The sequence below is a fragment of the Nelumbo lutea genome, chromosome 7 (genome assembly GCF_056320005.1).
Source record: "Nelumbo lutea isolate HS-2025 chromosome 7, American lotus-T2T, whole genome shotgun sequence".
Classification (NCBI taxonomy): Eukaryota; Viridiplantae; Streptophyta; class Magnoliopsida; order Proteales; family Nelumbonaceae; genus Nelumbo; species Nelumbo lutea.
This window is the reverse complement of record NC_142690.1, coordinates 57,435,772-57,461,407: the sequence shown is the minus strand read 5'-3', so window position 1 is coordinate 57,461,407 and position 25,636 is coordinate 57,435,772. Positions and strand designations below refer to the sequence as shown.

General features: G+C 39.3%; 1 protein-coding gene and 1 long non-coding RNA gene across 2 annotated transcripts; one reads left to right on the top strand and one right to left on the bottom strand.

Moving 5' to 3' along the window:
- The first annotated feature begins 142 nt into the window (after positions 1–142).
- LOC148846524 (uncharacterized) lies at positions 143–25,636 on the top strand. Its single transcript, XM_088955133.1, has 5 exons — positions 143–3,072; positions 3,201–3,331; positions 3,981–4,375; positions 24,754–24,859; positions 24,958–25,636. The coding sequence occupies exons 3-5, from the start codon at positions 4,235–4,237 to the stop codon at positions 25,065–25,067; spliced, it is 357 nt and encodes a 118-aa protein (XP_088811259.1). The 5' UTR covers positions 143–3,072; positions 3,201–3,331; positions 3,981–4,234; the 3' UTR covers positions 25,068–25,636.
- LOC148846525 (uncharacterized) lies at positions 22,806–25,593 on the bottom strand. The gene is made up of 2 exons (XR_016102302.1): positions 25,453–25,593; positions 22,806–24,613 (listed from the first exon to the last, which is right to left on the bottom strand). It is a non-coding gene; the product is annotated as an uncharacterized LOC148846525 (long non-coding RNA).

Here is a 25,636-nt window from a genome sequence, read left to right as displayed (position 1 = left end):
AGCTTATTTTTAATCATACTGTTACTTTTTTTAATTTTCAAATTCTATATTAACTATAATATATCTAAGATTCAAGTAATTAATAATAATAATAGTAATTGTTATTGTAATTTAAAATGACTACAAGCATTTAAGCTTATTTTTAATCATATTGTTACTTTTATTAAATTTCAAATTCTATCTTAACTATGATATATCCAAGATTCAAGTAATTAATATGAAGAAAAATTTATCACGTGCAACGTATGTGCTTAATTACTAGTATCATAAATAATGAACAAGAATACAAATATAAAAGAAGTTATTAAAAGAAAACTTACCTCTCCAAGTCCAAGTCTCCACTCTCATGGTGTTTTAGTATAAAAATTAGAGAAAAAAAAAGAATAAAATCAGTAGTAGGAGAGGAAAGGAAGGACCATTTGGTCTAGTAAGAGCAGGTTAGCAAACCTAAGGAACGGGGGGGGGGGGGTTAGGAATTGGGAACATCCTATTAAGGAACACAACTCTACTAGGTAAATGGCTTTGGAGGTTTCCCTTTGAGAGAGGCAGACTATGGCACAAAGTGATTGAAAGCATTCATGGGGTGGATGGAAATGGTTGGGATGCAAAAATTTCCCCTCAGTTTTTCAGCTTCTCCTTGGAAAGCAATTCATGAAATCTACCCTACTTTCCTCAATTCCATCCGGTTTTATGTGGGACAAGGTAATAAAATTCTGTTTTGGGAAAATCTATGGGTAGGGGAAACCCCACTTAAAGACCAATTTCCTAATCTCTTTGCGCTATTTAACCTCAAGGGGGAAGCTATATCCATGTTGGGAACACCATGTCCAAATGGTGTGAACTGAAACTTGGGCTTTAGAAGGGGACTAAGGGAAAATGAGTGAGTCTTTAATCCTATTGCTGGACCTTCTAGGGCAAATCCACTTGGATCCTTTGCTGGAAGATTCTAGAATTTGGGTAGGCTCTCCAGGTGGTCTCTTTTCTTGCTCTTCTTTCTTCAGAATACTTGCTTCCCCCAACCCCCTAGGTGGGGATTTCCCTGTGAAAGAAATTTGGTGCATGCCTATTCCCCCGAAGATTCAAGTCTTCTGCTGGGAAATATTCCTTCGTAAGGTAAACACTTGCGATATGCTGTAGAGAAGAAGGCCATACATTTGCCTTTCTCCTTATGTGTGCTCTTTGTGTAAGGAAAGCAGTGAGACCCTATCTCATTTGTTGATATCCTGTTCTTTTGTGCTTCGAATTAGCTCATTAGGTAAAACCCTTTGATAGCTTTCAAGTCTTCTCAGTCACAGACATTCTAAGAACTTGGTTTGAAGTAGCACAGTCATTGAGAGTAAGAGATAAAGTAAGGCTGGAGTGGAAACCACCAGAAGGCAATTTTGGCGGGAGCTCCTTTGGAAATCCAGGCATTTTAGTAGTAGTAGGAGTATTCAGAAATTCTGAAAGGAGGATATTGGGTATGTACTCAGGACCGATTGGCATCGGAAACTCACTGAAGGTTGAACTTTTGGCATTACTACAAGGGTTAAAGTTAGCCAAACAGTTAGTACATAGACATGTTGAGGTGGAAGGGGACTTAAAAGTAGTAATTTCCTGGGCAGCAAACAGTATCCGTACCCCGTGGACGTTTAAACATGTGATTAGGGAAGTGGAAAAGATTGCAAAGGAGGTTGAGGCTGAACTTAAATGGGTCCGAAGAAGTGCAAATGAGCTAGCTGATGTTTTAGCAAAACAGGGGGCATTGAGACAGCAACTATTTTGGGATGCACTGTAATGAGGGATAGAATAAAGTGATTAAAGGGATCATCAGTCCCATCACCAAGTTGTATAAACTGTTTACAATTTGAAATTTAATAAAATACATGTTTACTGATCAAAAAGAAAAAAAAAAAACGAAAATGAGAGAGAAACAGGAAATTGAGAGAAGGTGCTTATGAAATTTTGTGAAACACAGCCTAAGTGCTCCATGGTTCCTCATCTCATCCAAGAAAAAACTGCTAATTCAATAGTCAAGCAAAACAGGGGGCATTGAGACAGCAACTATTTTGGGATGCACTGTAATGAGGGATAGAATAAAGTGATTAAAGGGATCATCAGTCCCATCACCAAGTTGTATAAACTGTTTACAATCTGAAATTTAATAAAATACATGTTTACTGATCAAAAAGAAAAAAAAAAAAAAACGAAAATGAGAGAGAAACAGGAAATTGAGAGAAGGTGCTTATGAAATTTTGTGAAACACAGCCTAAGTGCTCCATGGTTCCTCATCTCATCCAAGAAAAAACTGCTAATTCAATAGTCAAGATTGGTATTTTTGATCTATACATATGTGAAGCATGTAGCATAGTGTCGCTAAACTTTTGATCTATATTTTTCTTGTTAAGTTTTTATTGTCTGTATTTAAATACTACAACCATATAATATTCTTGATTTATTCTTAGTTTCAGTAGGGAAGAGCTGTAACCTCTGCAGATTGCTCCCATATATGCTGGTCCACTGGGTCACATAAAAAGATAATAAGCTAGGGGTGGGGGATCGGTTTGATGGAGTGCGTCCAAAGGCCTTGACCAACATCGACCTCTATGCAGCTGAGAAAGAACTCTACTTGGGTTCCAAATGTCAGGTCAACGACACACCAAAACCCTGGCAGTTTTGGAAGATAATGTTCAAGAGTGGCAATATGGACACCTTTGCCGCAATGTGCCACAAGAATGGAAAGAAGGTTGGACCTTATGTTCCAGATCCTTTACATGTTTTGGTAAAGGATGCATGAACCGACCTTTAATCTTCCACAGCTATACCACCTTACAAGGCCCCAACATTACCAAACTGAGGGGAAGCTTTTATGGGTCTTGGGATTTGGATTCTGGTTTTAGAGAAGGCATTGGAGGCAGCATTTCATACTACTCAGTGACTTGGGAGAAAGAAGTAGGGAAGGGAGCTTGGGTTTTCCATAATGTTTTAAGGACATCAAAGAGGTACCCATGGTTGATGCTCTACTTGAGGTCAGATGCCACAACTGTACTGTCTGGAGGCTACCACTATGAAACTAGGGGAGTCTCAAAGATTGTAAGTACTTTTACATCTTTCTTACCACATTTGTGAATGTACATTGGTCCATCCTTCCATGGAGTTGCTTTTGTATGAAAAATTTTATTCATATATATGATTCATTTCTCTAATATTTGCTTTTGAAGATTTGGACGAGATAATAAATGTGGAATCCTTGCAATTCAACTTTGATGCAATAAGAACTGCTACAGACAACTTTTCTGATGATAGAAAGGTTAATAAGCTTGGACAGGGTGGATTTGGTCCTGTTTACAAGGTAATAAGATGATAGAAAGGTTAATGTCCACCAGCCTATAATTTACTTATTTGTCAGTAATATGTATTAAATTCAAGTTCAGATGGTTCAAATGATTTGACATAAAAAGTTACATGCTAAGGGCAGTGCTACCTGATGGACAAGGAATTGCTGTGAAGAGACTCGCAAGAAATTCAGGACAGGGAGAAATAGAATTCAAGAATGAGGTTTTATTGGTAGCCAAGCTTCAACACAGTAATCTTGTTAGGCTCTTGGGGTTTCTGCTTGGAAAGAGTAGAATTCAAGAATGATGTTCAGTATAGTAAATATTGCTATTTTCGAACTTTGTGTGAAACAGTAGTGCAGTTCAACAAAGTCGTCTTTCTTTTCTAGAGTGAAGTTTGCAGTACAATCAAACATTTCATTATGACAGTTTTAATGGGTGTGAGAATACATGTCTGTTTTCTTAATAATTATGCTGTGCTTGGTTTGACAGAAAATAAGAGAAAGTTGAGGGAAATTTATCAAGAAATTTCACAAAAATCTTTTAAGAACTTCCCTCAACTTTCCATTTCTCATTTATTTTCTATCAAACCAAATAGAGCCTTAATTTCTGTGCATCCTTTTTTGATGTGCTTCTTGGAGGGAAATGAAATGTTCTTTCCTGCAGGAATGGACTTATGTTTGCTTGGGACCTTCAGATCCTCAACCTAACTGGCACCTTGGGATGTGAGGTACTAAACACCATGCTGTAATGTGGAGGGTGTGGAAAGAAGGTGGCACATGGTTTCTTTATTGGGGAGCTAAATGCTATGAGAAGGCAAATGCTGCTAGTGCTGAGGTGTTCTTTTCTTCCCACATTCTGCCCCCGGTAACTAGAAGATAGCATTTAAAAAAAGTACATATTCACTGATATGTCTCACAATGCAAAATGTGTTGGAGATAAGATTCAGGTGTGGTCTTCCCCCAGGAGATGTTGTCTTGTTTTATCCTGGTGAAGTGTTCTCATCTTCGCATCAACTGGTAGCTTCCGTGAGGCTAGAGCGCATTCTCAGAGGTTTACAGGTACTCAATTTAGCTTCTTGATGTTTAGATTCATTTCCATATTAGATCTCTTGATTAGGCTAATGACACATTTTATGTGCTTGAACCAAACAATATACACGGTGGAAGTACATCTAAAAATTGTATTTTGGTGATTGTGATTAATCTTTTCTCCAACCGTATACCTGCAAGACTTTAACATCCAGGAATTGTGTCTTATGTTTCTAGTACCTGCTATGAATTTCTTTTCAATTGTCTCTAAGTTCAGTTCTATGAACAAATGTGAATTCTGAAGTAGAAGTAATTGCAAGTTTGTAGAGTTCTTGTTGAATACAGGTCTTAAATTTGGGAGGTTGTAGGAGAATTGTATTTTGTGTTGCTACTAGGAAATTCATATACCTGATACAGGGCTTTCCAAAGAATCTTGAAGGATACAATCAAGCCTTACATCTCTATTTTCTCCAACTGCTGCTGTAAAAAAACTGGGCAAAGTTTTACAGTGTTTGGTTGAAAAGGAAATGTGAGAAAGATAAGAAATCAAAAAAGAAAGAGAAAGAAATGAAAATATTTTCTTTTAGGAGAGGGGCCAGTTTTGGTGTCACCTTCCTCTGCTTCTTTTCCTTCTTGGAAAGGAAATGAAATGAGGTAAAAGAGAAAATTTATCTTTGTCAGCCATAAGGAAAGTTTCTCTTTCCATTCTTTTACTTTATTTTCAGCCAAACACAGTTTTTTTTATCAGTAATCAACCATTTTTACCCCTTGGATTGGAGAGATAAAAGGCTATTATCTCCAGCCCTTTCTTTTCTTACGCTTGTACCTAGAAAATTTGATCTTTCCCCACCTCTTGTTATGCTAAAGTGTCAGCCATACTGTTTGTAGCCCTTTGCACCCATTGGAATCTCACTCCCATATCTCTAGTCAACCATCTGAATTTCTTAATTTCATTTCTGTAAGACCATAGAGGTGCCTCTCCCCAATGCAACAATCCAATTCACCATTCTTCAGTTTCGTTAAATACTTAATTTATTCAAATTCTTTATCCTTGTCCTTTGCACACCATCCATGTCAGATAAAATCCGGTTTGGTTTGTTATTTATTTGGTTTAATTATTGTTATCATCTTGTAAACTCATGCATCAAAATTCACAATGATGCAAACAATCATCTATTTCTAACCCTAAATCAAGTATGGCAACATAGAGGGTGCTGAACTGTATGTTCATGTGAAACACAGTGGAGGAGAGTGGGTGGATGCTTGGAACTTGGAATTCATTGAGGGGAACAAGGCGATTGTTTATTCATCAAAAAGCAGTCATGCGAGCTTTCCACATCCTGGGACCTATCTTAAAGGGTCTACAAAGCTGGGGATAGGAGTGAGGAATGATGCTGCGCGAAGCAATTTTTGTGTGGATTCAAGCAGAAAATATCAAATGAGTTGGATAGTTGGGCGCCCAAACTGCTGTCCTACTCTGCTGCTCTTCAAGTTCCATAACCTCCATTGATGACTGTTTGTCAATGTAACAAGGGGTACAAGTTGGGTCGGGCTGTAGCAGAATCAAGCCAACTCAATCCAATAAAGGGAATTTGAGCTGGCTATTAATTGAGGACTCGAGTTGGTCAAAGCCCACAATGTATGGCATGCATTTTTTGTACAAAATCAGTTCAATGATTAAGACTTCAGTACAAAATTAGTTCAATGATTTAGACAGGAATTTTCAGAGACTGCTAATATGCTATAGGTTAAAGCAGGTGCACACCACTATTATTATTTAAAAAAAAAATCTAAGCCACCGGTCATAGAAACAACTGCCTTTGGCTTTAGTCTAAGCTGGTAGTTAAAACTTCCAGATTTGATTATGTAGTTTTTCAATGGTGGTTTATTGAAACGATAAATGGATTTAAGCCGACGGTTTTGACTACTGGCTCAATACCTAGGCCGACAGTCAGTTCAACATATCCTGTCTCGATGGTGTGGACCACTGCCTTACATTATCTAGGCCGACGGTTCTCTTAAAAAACTGCCGGTTGGTGAATGGTTGGACCGGGTCCCTAAGGTGGCGGTCTGTCTTTTAGGCTGGTACCCATGACCTAAGGTGACTAGTGTTTAGAAAATCAGATCGGACCAGCTTGTTGAACCGGTTGAATTGTGACCTGGGGCCCTGATTGGTTTGGTCATACCCCAATAGCCGGACTTGCTCAAAACCCGTTGGTTGGACGGTTGAACCGGAAAACCAGAACTAGTCCCGGTTTCATGAAACCGCCTAGGTCCATACATAAGTGAAATTTTAAAATGTTGTTAACAAGACTTGAACCCAAGGCCTCTTATTTTCATAAATTACTTAACTACCACTAATCCACCTCTTTATTTATGCTAATTAATGATTATTTATTATACATATTACATTATTATGCATGTATTTTAAAGAAAATGTGAGTTAAAAGGTGTTGTACAAGAGAAAGGGAGAGAGAAGAGGAGAGACGAGAGGACTAAGAGACAAAAAGAATATTGCAGGCGTGCAGTATGTTATTATTTATACTAGGGTGACCGTACAACTTAAGAATAAGAAAGAAATTACAAAAGTACCCCTGCGATACCATACATATATAAAATAACATCTATTAACACTCCCCCTCAAGTTGGAGCATAGATATCAATCATGCCCAACTTGTCACAAAGATCATGATGTCTTGAGTGGTGTAGTCCTTTTGTAAAGATGCCTACAAGTTGGTTCTCAGAGCTGACATAGGGAGTACACACTTCGCCTGTGATGACTTTCTCTCTGCTAAAATGCTTGTCGACTTCGATGTGTTTTGTTCTATCATATAGCACTGGGTTAGCAGCAATGTTTATGGTTGCTTTGTTATCATAGAATAGGGTCATAGGCTTGTCCACTGGGAAACCCAACTCACCCAACAGATTCTTTATCCACATACTTTCAGCCACTCCGTGAGTCATTGCACGATATTCAACTTCAGCACTGGATCTAGCCACCACACTTTGCCTTTTACTTCTCCAAGTAACAAGGTTTTCTTCTATAAAGGTACAATAGCCACTAGTAGACTTTCTGTCATTTTGAGATCCAGCCCAATCTGCATCAGTATATACTTCAACTTTCAAATGACCGTGTCTTTGAAATAACAAGCCAACACCAAGAAACCTTTTAAGATATTGGAGGTTCTTTCTGCTGCTTCAAGATGAGTGGACCTAGGTGCATGCATGAATTGGCTAAGGACACCAACAACATACGCAATGTCTGGGCGGGTCATAGAGAGATATAACAATCTCCCTACAAGTCTCTGAAACTGTTTCACATCCTTGATAGGTTCACCTTGGCTGCCACCTAATTTATGGTTGGGATCAATGGGAGAATCAACTGGCTTCACTCCCATCTTTCCAGTGTCTTGAAGTAAATCTAGGACATATTTCCTTTGGGAAATGAAGATACCCCTTTTTGAGCGGGCAACTTCAATTCCAAGGAAGTATCTGGGAGGTCCTAGATCCTTTACTTCAAACTGTGTGGCAGGGAAACTCTTTAACATCTGGATTTCATCATTCCAGTCACCAGTAACAATTATATCATCAACATATACTATTAAAGCTGCAATTTTACCTTCTCCTCTTTTCACAAATTGTGTGTGATTTGATTGACATTGTTTGTATCCTTTATGCTGAACTGCAATACGGAATTTGTTGAACCAAGCTCTTGGTGATTGTTTCAGCCCGTATAAAGACTTCTTCAACTTGCACACCTTCTGTTCATTGCCTTGAGCTTGGAAACTAGGGGGTTGTATCATGTAAACTTCCTCTTCAAGATCACCATTCAAGAATGCATTCTTGATATCAAGCTGATGTAGATCCCAATCCAGGTTAGTAGCAAGAGAGAATAGAACTCTGATGGAGTTCATCTTGGCAACAAGAGCAAAAGTTTCTATATAATCAACTCCGTACACTTGTGTAAACCCCTTTGCCACTAAACAAGCTTTATACCTCTCCACCGTGTCATCAGCCCTATGTTTGACGGTGAACACCCATTTACATCCAACTGGATCATTTCCCTTAGGAAGATCTACAAGTTCCCATGTGCCATTTTTATGAAGGGCATTAATTTCTTCCTTCATGGCATCTGTCCATTTAGGTAATAAAAGAGCTTCTGCCACATTCTTGGGGATAGGGACACTGTCAATAGAAGTAAGAAAAGCACAAAAAGAGGGTGAAATGTTCTCATAGGAAACAAGGTCATGTTATGGGCTCGGGCGTAGGATCTCGTCACGGGTCGGTCCACGGGGAAAACTTCTAGCTTCCCCTTGCCCCTCCCTTTGCGTGCAAACCCTCTCGTGGCGAACTAAGGGTGATTTGTTCAAGAGATCACCCTAACTCTCCTAAACTCTTTCTTGACTGAAAACTGAATGCTTTATTCTCAATTTGCAGCTCCTTAAATAGGAGATTACAGGAGGTGTGGGAAGACTCCCAGTAGAATTTGACTACTCACAGATAAGGATAAATCAAACTTTTAAGATCAACAGACTCTTACTTCTAATAGGTAAATCAAACTCTAGAAGATAAGGAAAACTATTAAGAATAAGATAAGATGAGCTGAGAGCTGATGAGATAAGCTGTTGCCTTGTGGGCCCCTCCTCACTGCTGCTGTCGGCGGCTGTATGTCCTCCCTATGAACGCATTCACAACATTACACCCCTCCTGGGCGACGAGCTTGTCCCCAAGCTCGAGATCTGGGTAGGCGTCTTGCAGAACAGTCCAGGGAATCCAGGTGACCTCAGCTGATGGTAGGTCATCCCATTCCACTAGGACTTCGAGAGTACCCCGATTGGTGCGGGATTGAACCAGAGCTCGAGGTCGTAGAATGGGTCTGCCGTCTCTTAAGGGCGGAAGGGAAGGGACCTCATCAGGAGGGGTTCCGGTAAATGGCTTGAGCAAGGACACGTGGAAGGTATCATGGAGTTTGCTGTGCTCTGGTAGCTCAAGCTGATATGCAACTTTCCCAATTCGCCGTAATACCTTGAAAGGTTCATAAAACTTGGGGGCCAGTTTAGGGGGAGATCTGCCTTTGAAGGGTTGGAGCTTCAACCACACGAACTGTCCGGGTTCAAAAGTTAATTCTCTGTGGCACTGATCGTAGACATTCTTCATGCGTGTTTGAGCCTATTGTAAGCGGAGAGTGACTTCAGCCAGGAGGGCATCACGATCTTGTAGACTACGATCGACTTCTTCCAGCCGTGTCGGACTGGGTTCGTAGGACAGTAGGCTGGGGGTTCCCGACCATAGACAACTCGGAATGGAGTCATGCCAAGCGAGGAGTGATAGGCCGTTTCGTAGCAGTATTTGGCCCATGGAAGGCAATCCACCCAACGCCGTGGTTGGTCACCCACAAAACAACGGAGGTACATCTCTATGGTACGGTTTACGACCTCCGTTTGCCCGTCCGTTTGCGGATGGTAGGTGGATGAAAAAGCTAGGGTCGTACCCTGCAATTGAAATAGCTCCTTCTAGAAGGTGCTAGTAAAGACCGGGTCCTTGTCACTGACGATGGATTTGGGTAGCCCATGCAAGCGAAAAATATGTGTGAAGAAGACATGGGCAACCGAAATTGCGCTATATGGGTGGGATAAGGGAATGAAATGAGCATACTTGGAGAAACGATCTACCACCACGAATAAGACTGATTTCCCGCCGACCTTGGGTAGGCCCTCAATGAAGTCCATGGAGATATCAGCCCAAATTTGTGTTGGAAGTGAAAGAGGCTGGAGGAGGCCTGCCGCCTCAATGAAGTCCATGGAGATATCAGCCCAAATTTGTGTTGGAAGTGAAAGAGGCTGGAGGAGGCCTGCCGGGTGTAGATTTTCCCATTTTTGTTGTTGACACACGGAGCAATTCTGGATGAAATCCCGAATCGAAGCCCGCATACCATGCCAATGGAAATCGGTGCGGACGTGGTGCAACGTCTTCTGAACCCCTTCATGTGTGGCGTTATGAATGCTGGAGATGACGGCGGGAATTAATGGACAATTGGTCGGGAGATATACCGGTCCCTTGTATAGTACTAGTCCGTCGTGGATGGGTCAGTTCGGGTTGGTCGCTCTGGACTGTATCTCTTGAACCAGGTCCCTCCATTCTGGTGATTGGGGCAGCACGCTCCTAATGCTTTCCAATAGGGTGACGCAGGGCCGGGAGATTGCACAAAGGTGTATAGCATCTTCGTCACGCCTGGACAGTGCATCCGCGGTCCAATTCAAGGTCCCTGCCTTGTGGTTTACTCGGAAGTCAAACCCGAGCAGTTTACTTGCCCAGTGCTGTTGGGGTGGAGTGGTAAGCCATTGCTCTAGTAGGTACTTGAGACTGTAGTGGTCCGTCTTGACGACGAAGGGTTTCCCCCACAAGTATGGCCTCCAGTGTTGTATGGCCTTGGCTAATCCAATCAACTCGTGCTCGTAGGTCGGTAGCTTTAGGTGCTGGTCAGCTAATTTGCAGCTAAAGAAGGCTATGGGGTGCCATTGCTGTTGTAGTACTGCTCCAATGCCTATACCGGAAGCATCACATTCAACCGTAAATTCCAGGTCATAGTTTGGTAACTACAGCACTGGGGTGGAGGAGAGTGCATCCCTTAAGTTTGTGAAGCCGGCGTCCGCTGCTTCATCCCACTGGAATGCGTTCTTCTTCAGCATCTTGGTTAATGGGGCAGCCAAGAGTCCGTAATCCTTTACAAACTTGCGGTAATATCCAGTGAGTCCTAAGAACCCGCGGAGAGCCTTAGTGGACTGAGGTTTGGGCCACTCTTGGATTGCTTGGATCTTGGAGCCATCTACCGAGACACCTTTCCCGCTGATTACATGTCCCAGATAAAGGACCTGTCGCTCCCCGAAGGAACATTTGGCCCGCTTCAGGAAGAGTTTGTGTTGGCGCAATAATTCCAGAATAGTTCGTAGGTGACAAACGTGCTCCACCCATGATGTACTGTAAACCAGGATGTCGTCGAAAAATACTAGGACGAATCTGCGGAGGTGGGGTCAAAATACCTCGTTCATTAAAGATTGAAATGTGGATGGAGCGTTGGTGAGGCCAAATGGCATGACCGGAAATTCGAAGTGGCCATGATGCATCTGGAAGGCTGTTTTTTCCACATCCTCGGGGGCCATCCGAACCTGAAAGTACCTTGATATGAGATCCAGCTTTGAGAAGTATTGAGACCCGTGGAGTTCATCTAGCAATTTGTTTACCATGGGAATCAGAAATTTGTCCTTGATGGTTCTGTTGTTAAGTTCCCTGTAATCCACACAAAACCTCCAGGTGCTGTCTTGTTTTGGTACCAATAAGACTGGCGAAGAGAAGGGGGAGCGGCTGGGGCGGATGATTCCTTGTTAAAACATTTCTGCACACTCTCTATCTCATCTTTTTGCAGGTGTGGGTAGCGGTATGGCCGGACGACGACGGGTTCTGAACCTGGGATTAAAGGAATCCGATGGTCACACGTTTGGACAGGTGGGAGTCCCTTGGGTTCTGAAAACACGTCCAGGAAGTCAGTGAGAAGTGTCTCCATCTTTGCGGTGTGCATGGTATTAGCCAAATAGAGAGTTGATAGGCAAAATTATTTTTGGGAAAACTTGTAAAATGTTACCAAAGGGTGTTTGTATCTTCGGCAATTGTAAATCATTTGTTGATAAAAAGATTAGAGAATGAATCAAATCGGTTTATTAGTACTACAACTAATGACTACATAGTAGATGAGTTATTAAAAACTAAAACTACGACATCAAACCCTATTGCCTTTGTATTCTTGCAATAGTTCCCCAATGGTCCTGCTATAATCAACATCCATTTCAATGGACAAGTGGAATACAAATGACATATATTTAAGTAACACAAATAGCCACAATATTGTACCTATAAAAAAGATCCAGGATATGAGAAGTTTAGCAAATTTATACCAGGAGATGAGAAATTTCAAACTTCTAGAAGGAACAGTACGATGCTAAAAATAACAATCTTCTCAAGCAAATTTAAGAGTGTTCAACAACATGTTGATGTTTACCAAGAAAAAACAATATAGTTGGTTTTGTTTTAGAAAACAATAATAACCATGTTTTTGGAAACCCCCTAAATGTGACACCTAAACTCAACAGGGACATTGAATTACATACCTACCAACACAAATGTCAAATGTTTGAACAGTTCCATCAACACTCCCAATAAGTATTTCACTTTTTGTCAAACAAATAGACATTAACTTTCTAAGAACATGTCAATGATATGAAAATGAACCATGGCAATAGTCATTTAATAGGGAAAAAATGAGTTTTACCATCTCAGCTTCTCAACATCAAATTGATGAATACATTAAATTAACCAGAACTGATTCCATGCTATTAGATCCACAGTGCATACTGAACAATCATACCCTGCTGATACTACTACCACAGATACATACTCCGTGAACTTCACACTATTTACCTAAAACAAGCAGAAAAAAGTTAAAAAATGTTACTAATTTTCACTGATTATGTATAACCATAGCAACATGTGTATTTATGTGTGTCTATGAGAACATAAATAATGGATATTTTTGGTTTGTGGGAAGATGATGTGGATGTGAGCATGACAATCACCAGATCTTAGTTTCTTGTTGGATTATACTTAGTAGTATAGGCCTACCTAGTGCAGCTCACTAACTAGTATCAACCCAAGACAGACATAATTAGGTTTGGTGTTTGAGATTGCTCATTGAAGTGCTTCTACAACTTCCCAGTTTAGAAGCCTTCTTCATGTTTATTTTCAAAAGTATGCATATTTCTCTCTCCACACAGACCATATAATAGCAGAAGGCAATATACCTAGAAGGACCTTCCCTCTACTGCTTAAACTTCGTATGCTCCATTTTTTTTTATTAATTCTGGTACTGTTTCCATGCAAGCAACATTGCACCTCAAAACATTGTAAGGCTAGAGTTCATAAATGTTGAGACAACTTGAAATGGATAAAAAGGTGGCTTAAAGATTCTAAGCATGTTAGACAGTTGTGCCCTTAGCTCCAATCAGATTGATATACTTATTGACATTTATTGTAAATGAATAAAGTGCATAATTGATTCATGTTATTTTGGTGTGTTTCTCTGTAATACCCTTAAACTGGACATTTATGAGACTCGTGTTAGTTTAGAATCTTCACAGCTGTTGGATAGATCTAGGGAGGTTTATCTTGCCAAGGCTGACACTGATGTGTTGCCAAGTGGGTTGGGGTGGCTTGTCTCAGCTGCTAGGGTGAGACTTGAGGCACTTGCAGTGTGGGTTTTCTTGAAACCCCGAACCAGACCAAATTCCAGTATTGCCTTGGACCTTGGAGGCAGATGGGCAAAACTGGAATGTTACACCTGACCCCTAGACTCGATTATGGTACTGCACTAGGTGTTGGATTGGGCTGTCTTTGATATGCCAATCAGTGAGATCCATAGCGGGGGTCAAAACCTAGGTATGTTGGGGTAGTCCGAGAATTCACCTGAATGGGTGATCATAGTGACAAGATCAGCCATTTTGTCGGACAAAGTGAATGATTGGGGAATGCACTATCTCTGATGGAAACCTAAACTGCCAGCAATTGATTTCAAATTGTTGAGATTTGTTTTTGCAAAATATATTTATATAGAGATATACATATATATTATGGTTTCACAAAATGTTTGCAAAAATGTTTTAATTCTTGGGATCTATGTGAGTAGAGAGTGCAACACTGTACCTAACAACCGAGGGAGAGGTCCTCTCTTGTCGGGCAGTGTTTGATCATTATGGGCTGAGAGGTTAAGTATAAGACCATTAAGGGTAATACCTGATGGGCTAATTTTGCATCTGCCTACGGTCATTGGGCCTTCATAAGGTGGTTGGACCCAATGACCATTTAGTGTAGATGTTGGGCTCATTAAGAGTCCATACTGATGGACTTAGGGGTTCACTGTGTTCTGCAGTGAATTCGGCCAGGCCTTGTAATAGAGGCTGGGCTGAACCCATATGGCTAATGTGTAGATCAATGCTAAGGTCCCACACCATACAAAGAGAGCCAAGCTAGCCATCATTTAAAGGGAAAGTGAGCTATGTGACTAAATGGGCCTAAAGCTCATTTCAAATTGGGCTTAAGTGAGTTAATTAAAAGGGGGTGAATTCTGATTTATAATCTGATCAGAATTAGCTAAAGGATAAGATAAGTCTTATCCATTTAAGAGTCCAGATCCAAATATCGGATTTGGATCAAGAAACTCTATCCTAATTGGAATAGGAAGCTGATCCAAAGAAGGCTATAAATAGGGGGCGAATTCACTAGTTTATGCACTTAGTAATCTGCAAAATTCTCCTCCAGTTCTTGTCGTCCCTACCCAGTTCGATTTCCACTTTTGGATTTGATCAAGAATAGTTCTTGATATTGTTTCTTGCTAGAAGAAACAATCTAAAGTCGTGCTCACCAGCCCCTTGCGTGATTCTTGTTGAAGAATTAGGGTTATTGTTGAAGAACCACTTTGTTGGTCCTGCCTCACCATAAGTTGTGTCATGTTCAGTGGAGGTGGGTTTTGGTCACCTCTTTGGGCGTAAACACCTACGTTGAGAATTACTGTTATTCTGTATCAGGTACATCCCTACTTGCTTCCTTTTGGTTTCAGATTTGGTTCGGTTTGTTTCAAGAACGAACCTTGAAAATGCGGTTTTCTAAATTACGGAATAGGATTCTGGGATGGGAGAAAGAAATTTTTGAAATTTCGCCCAGCCACCCTGCATGGTTCGGCCATCCATATGATGGATCTCCCTTCCCTTCAAAGCATTCATTGCATAAGGAGCAATTATCATTATCCAGAAGCATTCCCTTTTTTTTTTGTAAATCAGAAGCATTCCTCTTTTAGGCAATGGGTTTGGACATAACAGTTCTCAGATCTCTGAAAGCCTGAGGAATGGCTTGAAGTCAATGGAATGAGTCAGTGGGGGAAGAAGAAGATGGGAATGATCATTGAGAGAGTACCCCCCTGATATGGAAATCATCCCTTTGTATGTTTTGTCCTTTTCTAAATAGAAGATCCTCAAGAATCTTCCACATGCTAAACAGCTATGCCATGTCAGCATAGGTGGCGGCCAGTTGTCAACTACCAGTCCACATGCGACATTCATTGCTTGACATAAATTGCTATTTCATTATGCAAGCTGGAATGGGCCGGTTAAGCTTTGGCTCCAGACTGGTTAAACCTGGTCTATGCCCTTAACATGTCTATGCTCATACACCTCTTCTTAACAACAGATTGATCCTTTGTTAAGCATCATTCATGTGAAGCTGTCCACACCACAAAAGCCACCTTTGAAGGGTTGCAAGGGTTCCATATTTTAACCTAAGGTAAGTAATTTGGTTCCTGCGAAACCTGCCTTGAACAGTGAACTGGTCAGCTTCGTCTCATTGGTATAGCCAGTCATCAGCTTCCATTGGGTTTGACTTGATGGTTTGCAATAGTCCTATCAACTCGACCATTGGGTTTAATTCCCATTCATTTAAATTTCTTCTAAATGCTGGTCACCATATCACTTTATTATTCACATGTTCAAAGAAATCTCCCGCTTCAGCATTTCTGTTTTGGGCTATTTCATATAAGGGAATTGCACTTCTAGAGTATACTCCCCACACATTCTGTCAGTCCAGAATCTCTTGGATTTTGGCTCCTGTGAGAAGCTGAAAATTAGATAATCTTCTTAGGTTTTAATTTCGATATCATTCATTATGGCATCCATTACCTTCTAATCCTTCTAATAAATTGCCTTCAGAGTTCAGAGTCTGAAATATCTCCCAAACCATTTTACATACAGAACCTAGATTTTACATAAAGAAGGGTTTCCATTCTCAAATCTTAGGATCACCCCAAACAGCAGTATAGCACTTAAGAATTTATACTTGAAATGGCTCACATTGAGCACCTTGGGTTGATTTAGGTTATTGGTTGTCTGTTCAGCTTATAAGGCTGGTACTGTATAATTTGCAATGTAATTTGAAAATGAAACAATGATTTACATAGAAAAATATTGATACAATCAATTACAAGATTTTTTATTTCTTATTTTCCCCCTTTTTTTGAGAAATCACATTTGACAGCATAAAATCAAGTTGAACCATTTGAAGAAATGAAGGAAATTTTTAGAGAAAAGAAATTAATGTAGATGATGAACCAACTTCATTTTCATGGCTCAGAATTTTCAAATCACATGATCAGTTGATACATCCCAATAAAAGACTTGTCTTTTGCCACCACAAGACCATGCTTGGAGTTTTCCCTCTAATAAGTATACATGTCAGTCATTGACCAATGGCTGTATCTCAAATAACAAAAAGAAAGCTTTTGATAATAGAAGAGCTATTCGGGTTCTTTCCATATAAATTGTGTGCCCTGCCCTAGCAAATACTTGTTAACATGTTTTGATAAAAACTACAAGGGGGAAGGGAGGTCCAATAGAACTTAGTTTAGTAAAGGCTTATCCAACTATAGGGGTGGGAAGGGAGACAGGAGAGGGGGACTAAAACAAACCATAGCAGAAACAAATTGAGTTAATAATGAGGTTGATTCCTTTTAACTATTCTTTTTATTTTTGACAGGTTTTTCCAACAACACATACATATTCAGAGTAGGGTGATGATTAATAAAAGAAGTCATTGTATAGACCTGAAGACCTTCCACATATCCATTTTCATGTCTTAGAGATATTACTGCATCCAAAGAGTGTTTCACAGAAATCCCTATAGAAAGGGATAAATAAAAAATATTCTACTTAAGAGAACTTATGTTCATCTACCTGCATAAGAGAGAAGAATGGATAAAATTCAACAAATGGATTGAAAAAGGATGATTGATAGAAAATAATACAATTTACAAGACATCTGCAGTGGATACGTTACTTTTTCTTTATCAATAAAATGGACAGACTCTATTAGATAGTGAGAGTAAAGGAAATATACAAGAAACTAGTGAAGATGGGTTGGGGAGATGGGGAAGGTTGAAGGTTCAAGAAGAGAATAGCTCTCTGGTTAACCAGGATTCAAGCACTACAGTGTATGCAGCTAAGGCTGCAGAAGGAAGTAAGGGAAGAGTGCATGTGCATCTTGATTCAAGTACCCCGGTGTCTTCACATGGTACTAAGGAGGTAAGTCAGTCTGGATCGCCAAGTTCCTTCGAGTTGGAAACTCCAAACAGGGGGGAAGGGGAAGAAGAGAAAAGAAGAGAATAAGAGGTAGGAGAGAAAACAATAGAAAAAAGAAACCTAGAGAGGAGAAGGGAGGGGGCGAAACACGAAACAAGGTTTACAATAAAAAAAGAAGACTCATAGGCATTTCTTAGAGTTCAGAAGAAGAGAAACAAGGGGAAGAAAGTAAAGGTCTTGAGACTGGGGATAGGGATAGAGAGAGAGAAAGAGCAGACCAGACACAAAAAGATCAAGAAGTCAAGCAAATGGTTCAAAACGGGAAGGTGAATATTAATAAACTGGTGGAGAGGGAGGTAGAGGTGGCAAAGTCTCTCGGGCTAGTTTTTTGAGGAGGGGAAGGCTTTGCGAAGATAGCATTTGAGAAGTTTGAAAAAAAAGAAAAGATAAGAGAAAAAGAAGAGGGAAGAATATCTAGAAAAAATAAAGGGGTGGGACGAGGATGGAGGAGAAGAGGGGTTGAACGAGATTGAGTGAATTGGGGGGAGGGGAAGACAGGGAGAAGGGGAGGAAGTTGAGGGATGGAAGAGGGAGATAGTGGGGATCATGCTTCAAAGTATGGGGTGAAGAGGGAGGAGATCGGGTGGAGCTTAAAGCTTTGGGGATGTTAAGGGAGCTGTAAATTTTATGGTTTGAAGCACTTGGGAATTGAATCCTTGTAATTTTGACTCTTATAGTGTAATTCTGTTATGCTGTTGGTTTGTCAACTAGACAACCAGCATTTTGAGATGTACTGCTTTTTTCAGGTTAATGAAATTTCTTTTTATCCTTCAAAAAAGATGACAGAAATTGCGGCTACACCAAAAAGAAACAAAAAAAAAAAAAGGAAAAAGAAATAAGCTGGGATAGGACCAAACTATGCTAAAAAGAGATTATAGTGCAACGACATGGTACTAGAAGACGCACAATACAACTGTGCCCTAGTTGTGCCACCCCTGAAACAGAATCAACAATGGAACTATTCCATATTGCCTTCCAATGGAACAAATTATTAGACCTGAAGCGAAGACCCTATTGTATGACAGATCCAAAAGATGACTAAATAAGAGGTTTTCCTTCCACAACAAACATATTAAACTCAGAGGTTGTAAGTTGTAACCTCTACTAACATTAAACTCTGCCATCTGTTGTATATATGATAGATTACACAGTTCAATTGCTTGTTATTGCATGTTTTCCACTTAGGGTCAAGACCAGAAGTCTAAAAACTGATTTTCAGTATATGAAATAGAGATTTTAGATGGCATACCATGGACGAAACAAAAGAAAAAAGAGTATGTAATGATAAGATGCTATGGAATAAGCTCAATGCAAAATTAGGTATTCAAAAAGAACATAAAGTAAAGAATTGAATGAAACAGTGACAAGGCAGGTTTAGTCCTTCCCTTTCTGGTCAATTTCTTACTTGGCTGGAATTTTCTAACGAGCTAAATAATTCGTTCAGGTATCAAATAGTACAACAGAAAATTTCATTGTGGATCTCATTAAGGGTAAACGACTTAAAATGTTCCTTGAGTTTTCTCCTAAATATTAAAACATTCCTTTTTTTTTTTTTGAATTGGACTAAGACCTCCCTCATTGAGTGATATCACTAGACAAATACCTTATACCCCCCTCTATTAGCACTCAATCCAGATCCATTCGTATATCACATTATGTGTTTGTTAATTTTTCTCAAAACCCAATTTTGCCCATCTCTGTATTCTTTCTTTGTCCTCCTGGAGCATTAATATATCCATGAGTTCCTCTTGCATCTTCCATGACTCGCATACGTGTATGTGCCAGCGGTGGTGCTATTCTATCCTAAACAAAATAGTTAGCGGATCCTTCAATTTCAAATTCTAATAGTTAGCAGCTTGAATGCATTGAGTTTATAGAAAGAAAGTTGATCATTAGGACTCTTGTCATGGCTCCAAATCTGTTGTTTGAAACAGAGATTCCGGTAGATTCATATGTGACATCAAGCAAACCATCTTCACACTCATAAAAGGTGTTGTAAATGATCCAGACTTTTGAGGACCCAGTCAACTGGACTACATCACAATCTAGCTATGCTAATTACACAAATCTTGAATCTCAGGCCCATCACCAAACCTGAACCGAAGATTGGAAATGGTGGAACTAGAAGATTTGGATGATAACGTTGGCCACCTGATATCATGTTACAATAATTCTTTTGTTTATTTCTCAGGAAGTGGACTGATTGGTGGAATATGGGGCAAGGAAAGGTCCAAGGTATCCAAACTTAAATTATGGCATTAGAAAACCTAAAAAAACCAAAATAAATAAATATTTGAACTAGAATTATAGTTAGAGGATATGGTAGTAGTAAAGATGTAAAAAAAACAATCAAAGAAAATAAGATGACATAATTAATTATCAGAAAAAAAAGATGACGTAATTTCATGAAATAAGCCATGATTAAATCAGAAGGTTCAGATTTCTGAACAATGGACTAACAGGCTTGGTTTAAAGCAACAGAGGCCACGGAAAATCTTATAATTCAAAAACGTGTATTTGATTCTAATCTCTCGAAACATCATGGAAGTGCTGGTTGAGATGGATGATCTTCTCATTGGATTTGTAAGCCTTATCTTTCTTGGTTCTGTTAAATATGACAGTATATCTTGTTGACAGGGTAGGTCTAAGTCCAATCAGAAACCATAGGGGTGGTATAAGTATTTATATTAAACCTTAGGGGAGGTTTAAGTTTTTTACCCTCTCATTTATCTTAGTCTAACATCCAGTTGTCACTCCAGTATCACATCCTCAGTCATTTTAAAATGCTAAAAATTTTCCTTGAAGAGCTTGAGAGAACATAAGTTGAATATTGCTCAAAATCTTGTACTCCAGTTAGTTAGATCTAAATTGGGCACAGATAGAGAGGAATTGTTACCTTGGGATTATTTCAAGTAATTCAACATTTTCCATGTAATTTCAATGATTGTGGTGACCATTCTGCTACGGTATGAAGAAATCACAATTAAGGCATAGAACAAGAAATAACTGCTTGATTGAGGTAGGACTTTCTTTGCTTCTCTTTCTATTCCCTGTTTCCTCTTTGGTTAAAAATGGCTTGAGTTTAAAAGGATTGTGTTCTCAATGTCTCGTCATTTCCTTTTGGTGTCAAATTGAACTCAACCACATCACTGAGACCAACCTATTAGCTAGTAAAAGATTTAATGTCTCTTCTACCTACTTGAACCAAAATTCACTTGAGCAGGGTTAATTTAAAAGGAATATGTTTCCTCTCCTTCAGCTAAATCTGCTAACTCATCTCCCAAGAACTATTATGACCACCTATTTTACCCATTGTTTTGTTTACAATCAATGCATTACTTCCAATGTGAACTCTAAGGACCAAGTACAAAGGTTTTAAATTCCATATCAATTCATGGATATTGGAGAAAAGAAGTTTATTGCAAAAGGCTAAAGAGATTGTTAATGAGATCTTAGACCCCGTTTGGTTTGCAGGAATAGGGGTCTGGAATTGGAATCGGAATAGCTGTTTGGTTGGGCAGAATCGAAATCCCATTCCCATTCCTACTGGAATGATTCCCCCATTTGAGGGAATGGCCATTCCCTGCCTCTCCCTTGGGAATGAAATCTCATTCCTGTTGATTTTAATTTCCATTCCCATTACTGTCTGAACCAAACAGGCTATGGGAATAGGCCATTCCAATTCTGATTCCGATTCCAACTGCAAACCAAATGGACCCTAAGTAATTTACAGATCATTAACCACAGAAAAGGTCTAATATAATAAACAATAATTAATTTGATGTTAGTCCATTTTTTTCATTCTATTAAATCATTGTTCCAAGTATTCCTTGGCATTGTGGCAGAAAATAACGGTGGCAATCAAACAATAAATACAACAAAAGATACATTCAACTCATCAAGTTGCAACTATAGCATTGTTACAACTGATCTTTCAATTTAGGTCCAAGGTGTCTGGAATCTTGGAGGGGTGTACTAGACAAGGACCTAATGTATGACATTTATTTATTTTCACATAGTGGCTGCTCTCAGACTTCAACCTGCACTCTTGCGTTTGTCATGGACTATAAGAATGATATCATAGAAATTCTTAACAATGATATAAAGGAATTCAACTAGAGACATTTGTCAATGTCATGGGCTCTTCAAGCACCGTAATAGATTAGATAGTCTGAGAAATGCATTCAGCCAAAAATCAAATAAGAAATACCAAGGAAACAAAGTAGTATCATAAGTTCTCCTAGATTAACAAACTCAGAAGTAAAACAAACAGGGATCAATTCATCCTAAATCAAGAAAGTGAGAAAACAGAGAATATATCCTAAATCAAGAAACTGAAGAGAGCTTTTGGGACATTCTTGAGTTTCAAGCTTGTAATGTGAATCATTTCAGTCTAGATTGATGTACTGATGTGTTCTTGTATCGGTGTGTCATCTTGATACCTGATCATATTGTACCTGTTTTATTTTTAATAGAACTTTTCTTCATTACTATTCAAAAAAATATACCTGTGCATATATACAACATAGATATAATACTCCAAATGCAGCATGACTATGTTTTGTATGGCATGATAATGCTTAAGTGAGTTTATTTACCTAATCTTAAATATAAGAAAATAAATTTTAGTAAAACAAAATAGTGAAAAAAGGGGATCAGCCCAAACATAAACTCCACCTGAAATTGGGGAATCAGCAACTCGGCTTAGATTAGGATTGACCTTAAGGCTCAGTTTGGAATTACATATTTGCATTTGTACTCCTTACAAACTGAGCCTAACCAAACCTAACTGGGTCACAATTGAACCAGTTAATCAGATGGTTAAATCGTACAATACAAACCATAGAAGCTGTTATTTAACTAGGACCCATAAATGTCACTTGATCACTGGTTCAGCCATCCAGTCTAATTTGAGTCTTACTAGATTAATTGGGTCTGGTTAGACTGACTTCTTGATCCAAACCCATATAGAAACTGATCCATTGACATCCTGTTCTGGAACTAATACCCTATGTTAGTAGGGATGTCAATGGGTCAGGTTAAACAGTAAACACAGGTTCATCTGACTCTATGGGGTTGGGTTAGGGTTTCGATTCTTTAACATGAGTCAGATTCAGGTTTGGCTGATCCCCCGGGTTGGGTCATGATATACATATACATATGCTAAGATTTTTTTTCTTAATTTTAGGCTGTGTTTGGATTATTGGATAAAGTTTTTCAGGTATCATAGATTTAACCCCAAAATTTTTTCCAGGTGGAGGGGTGGCCACCTTAAAATTTTATTAATAAATCAGATAGACAACAGGGGAGGACATAGCCCGCCTTGCCCCTGAAACCCAAGTACATAAAACTCTCCCTACGACACTCAACCCAACCCCATGAAATAAAAAAACAATACAAAACAACAATTTGTTGAGAAACAAAATAACCCAAAAGGGGCTAAATAAACTAGTTCAAGTAGATAAACGAATTTACCCAATACACCTGCACATCATATACCAATACTTACCAAACAATTAACCGAGTGATTACATAAACAAATTCATTTGCTAAGGTTGGGGCACAGGTGCTTACATAAGCAAGACCAGGTACAAGCAACCTTTTTCAGTGGTTGAACATTATCTCATTGTACAGGTTGCCCCTTACATTAGTTTGGTAAAATAATCACAGCGTCGGTGGTTTAGAACCTTGGTTTCAAGCTAGCAAATTCAAATTATTTGGCCCATTTATCCAAATTATGTACACGAGGAATTGTCATTCCTCTTATCTCCTATCCTATGTTAAGATTGGATGCTTGTATGTCTAGCAGTAGGAATGCAGTTTGGGCCAGGTTGGGTTGATCATTTGTAAAAGGGCACAACCAGGGAAAACAAGAGTTGCAAAGCAGAAAGAAAGAAAGAGAGCAGGCCAATTGTCGGGGCTACACAACCATAGGGGATGGCCCATCCCCCATAGAGACCTTACAAGGAGGAAGTCTCAAGAGGTCATCTATCCTATTACTACTCTTGCTCAAGCATACTTTGGAATTCTGATAAGATATTAGTGTAATGGTGCTAATATCAAGTCTTGATCGGAAATTAGAAATTTTCTTATGGTAATGTACTATCATATGAATAAGGGATCAAGAGCTTGAGTCCTTGACAGGGAATATATGGAATCTCTATGATATCTGAAAAGAAAAGAAAGGAAAAGAACAAAAGAAAACCAAAAAGTGTAAAATCTCACAATAATACTTACCAATAAATTTAGAAGTTCATGACCCATTATTAGATGAAAATATCATGTTATATGGAAGTTTAATCTGCTACTAACAGCAATGTCTGTGTGCCATCTGTTCCACAAAATTCAGAACACAGCATGCAGAATTCTTGTTTTTGGAGCATTTAAACTTTAAGAGCGGTGTTTGAGTAACTAACAAATCCACGGTTCAACTTAATTCAGAAATTAACAAGTAGCAAAACAGATCAGCAACTGGAGAGAAAATTTCAACGATCCAACAGAAGGCCTAATCACTTGAATTTGCCAGCTTGAAACCAAGAGTTCTAAACCACCTATGCTGTTATTACTCCACCAGGCTAAGGTACGATAATATGATGTTCAACTACCACTTACTAGAAAGTTGATTGTGCCTGGTCTTCTTAGTAATTTACAATTGGAGGGTTACTTGTGCCCCAACCTTACCAAATGCTGCTGATGTTTTTTTTTGGGCTGCTGCCTTGTTTGCAGCTTTGCGCTTCAAGGCTCATTTTGCGTGTTGCCCAGTTGCATCTTTGGCTGTGCCTTTCTTCTTAGGCATACGTGATGCATCAGCCCCATTGCCGTGGAAGTTCTTTGGAGTTACAGGCCCTGCTTCTTTACGTTCTGCCTGAATATAGCCATTATGTACTACTTAGAGCAATCTGCTTCACACCGTTGACAAATTGGAGGTCCAAGAAGATTACAAACACCATTGACTGTCAACGGCGTAACCAGGTGGATCTAAGAAATAGGCATACGCTTTCCTCAAACATATAGTCCTGGAGAAGTAAGTCCTGCTTCTCTGTGATGAAAAACAAAAACAACGGAGGATAAGAAAATGGCAATTCATAGTTTTGACTTCCTCATCTTAACAATATTACTTAGAAGGAAAGGAGAACATCAAAGCAGTTACACCCATTTGCCATTGTTTTGCTATTACAGGTAACAATCATCAGAGCGAACACGATGGATATAAGTAGGGTGACTAACGTTCTTATATTGGAATTAGTAATTGCGATTTGCCCAAATCATCTCTCATTGGTACAAGGTATATGACTCCTGGAGCAAGCCTACTACGATTTATATGCATGTTCGGAGAAAAAGCAGAACATATTCTTAAAAGCATGAAATATTGCAACGTTTCAGAAACTCATGAGCTAGAAAGAGACTTCACATGGCCTAAAATGCCACCCAAGGGGAGATTCAGGGCGGAATGCAAGAAACAAACGACGACGGTGGCAATTCAGGGCAGATGAAAAATCAGGGGGAAAAAGAAAGAAAGAAAGAAAGGAAAGAAAGAAAGAAAGAGGAGGAGGGAGGTTGGTTGCCGCCGGGACCGTGAAAGCAAAGAAGAAGAAGACAGATATCACTACATGTAATAGTAAAATAAAATGAAGAACATGCACAAAGAAAAGGAACAAACGACGACGGTGGCGATTCAGGGCAGATGAAAAATCAGGGGGAAAAAGAAAGAAAGAAAGAAAGAAAGAAAAGAGAGAAAGAAAGAGGAGGAGGGAGGTTGGCTGCCGCCGGGACCGTGAAAACAAAGAAGAAGACAGATATCACTACATGTAATAGTAAAATAAAATGAAGAACATGCACAAAGAAAAGGAGAAAGAGAAGAGGGGAGAAGAGTCTTACCGCAATCACTATTCACAGAAGTTCTCGGCGTTGATGATGCTATGCGAATGAGAGTGAGACTGAGACTGAGAGGCAGGCAGAACGCATCTATTAATAGTAAAGAACCAAGTATAAAATCCTATTGTAGTAGGATTCGAAGTTAGTAGTAGTAGTTGCAGTGAGAAACTTATGAGAATAAGCGGCA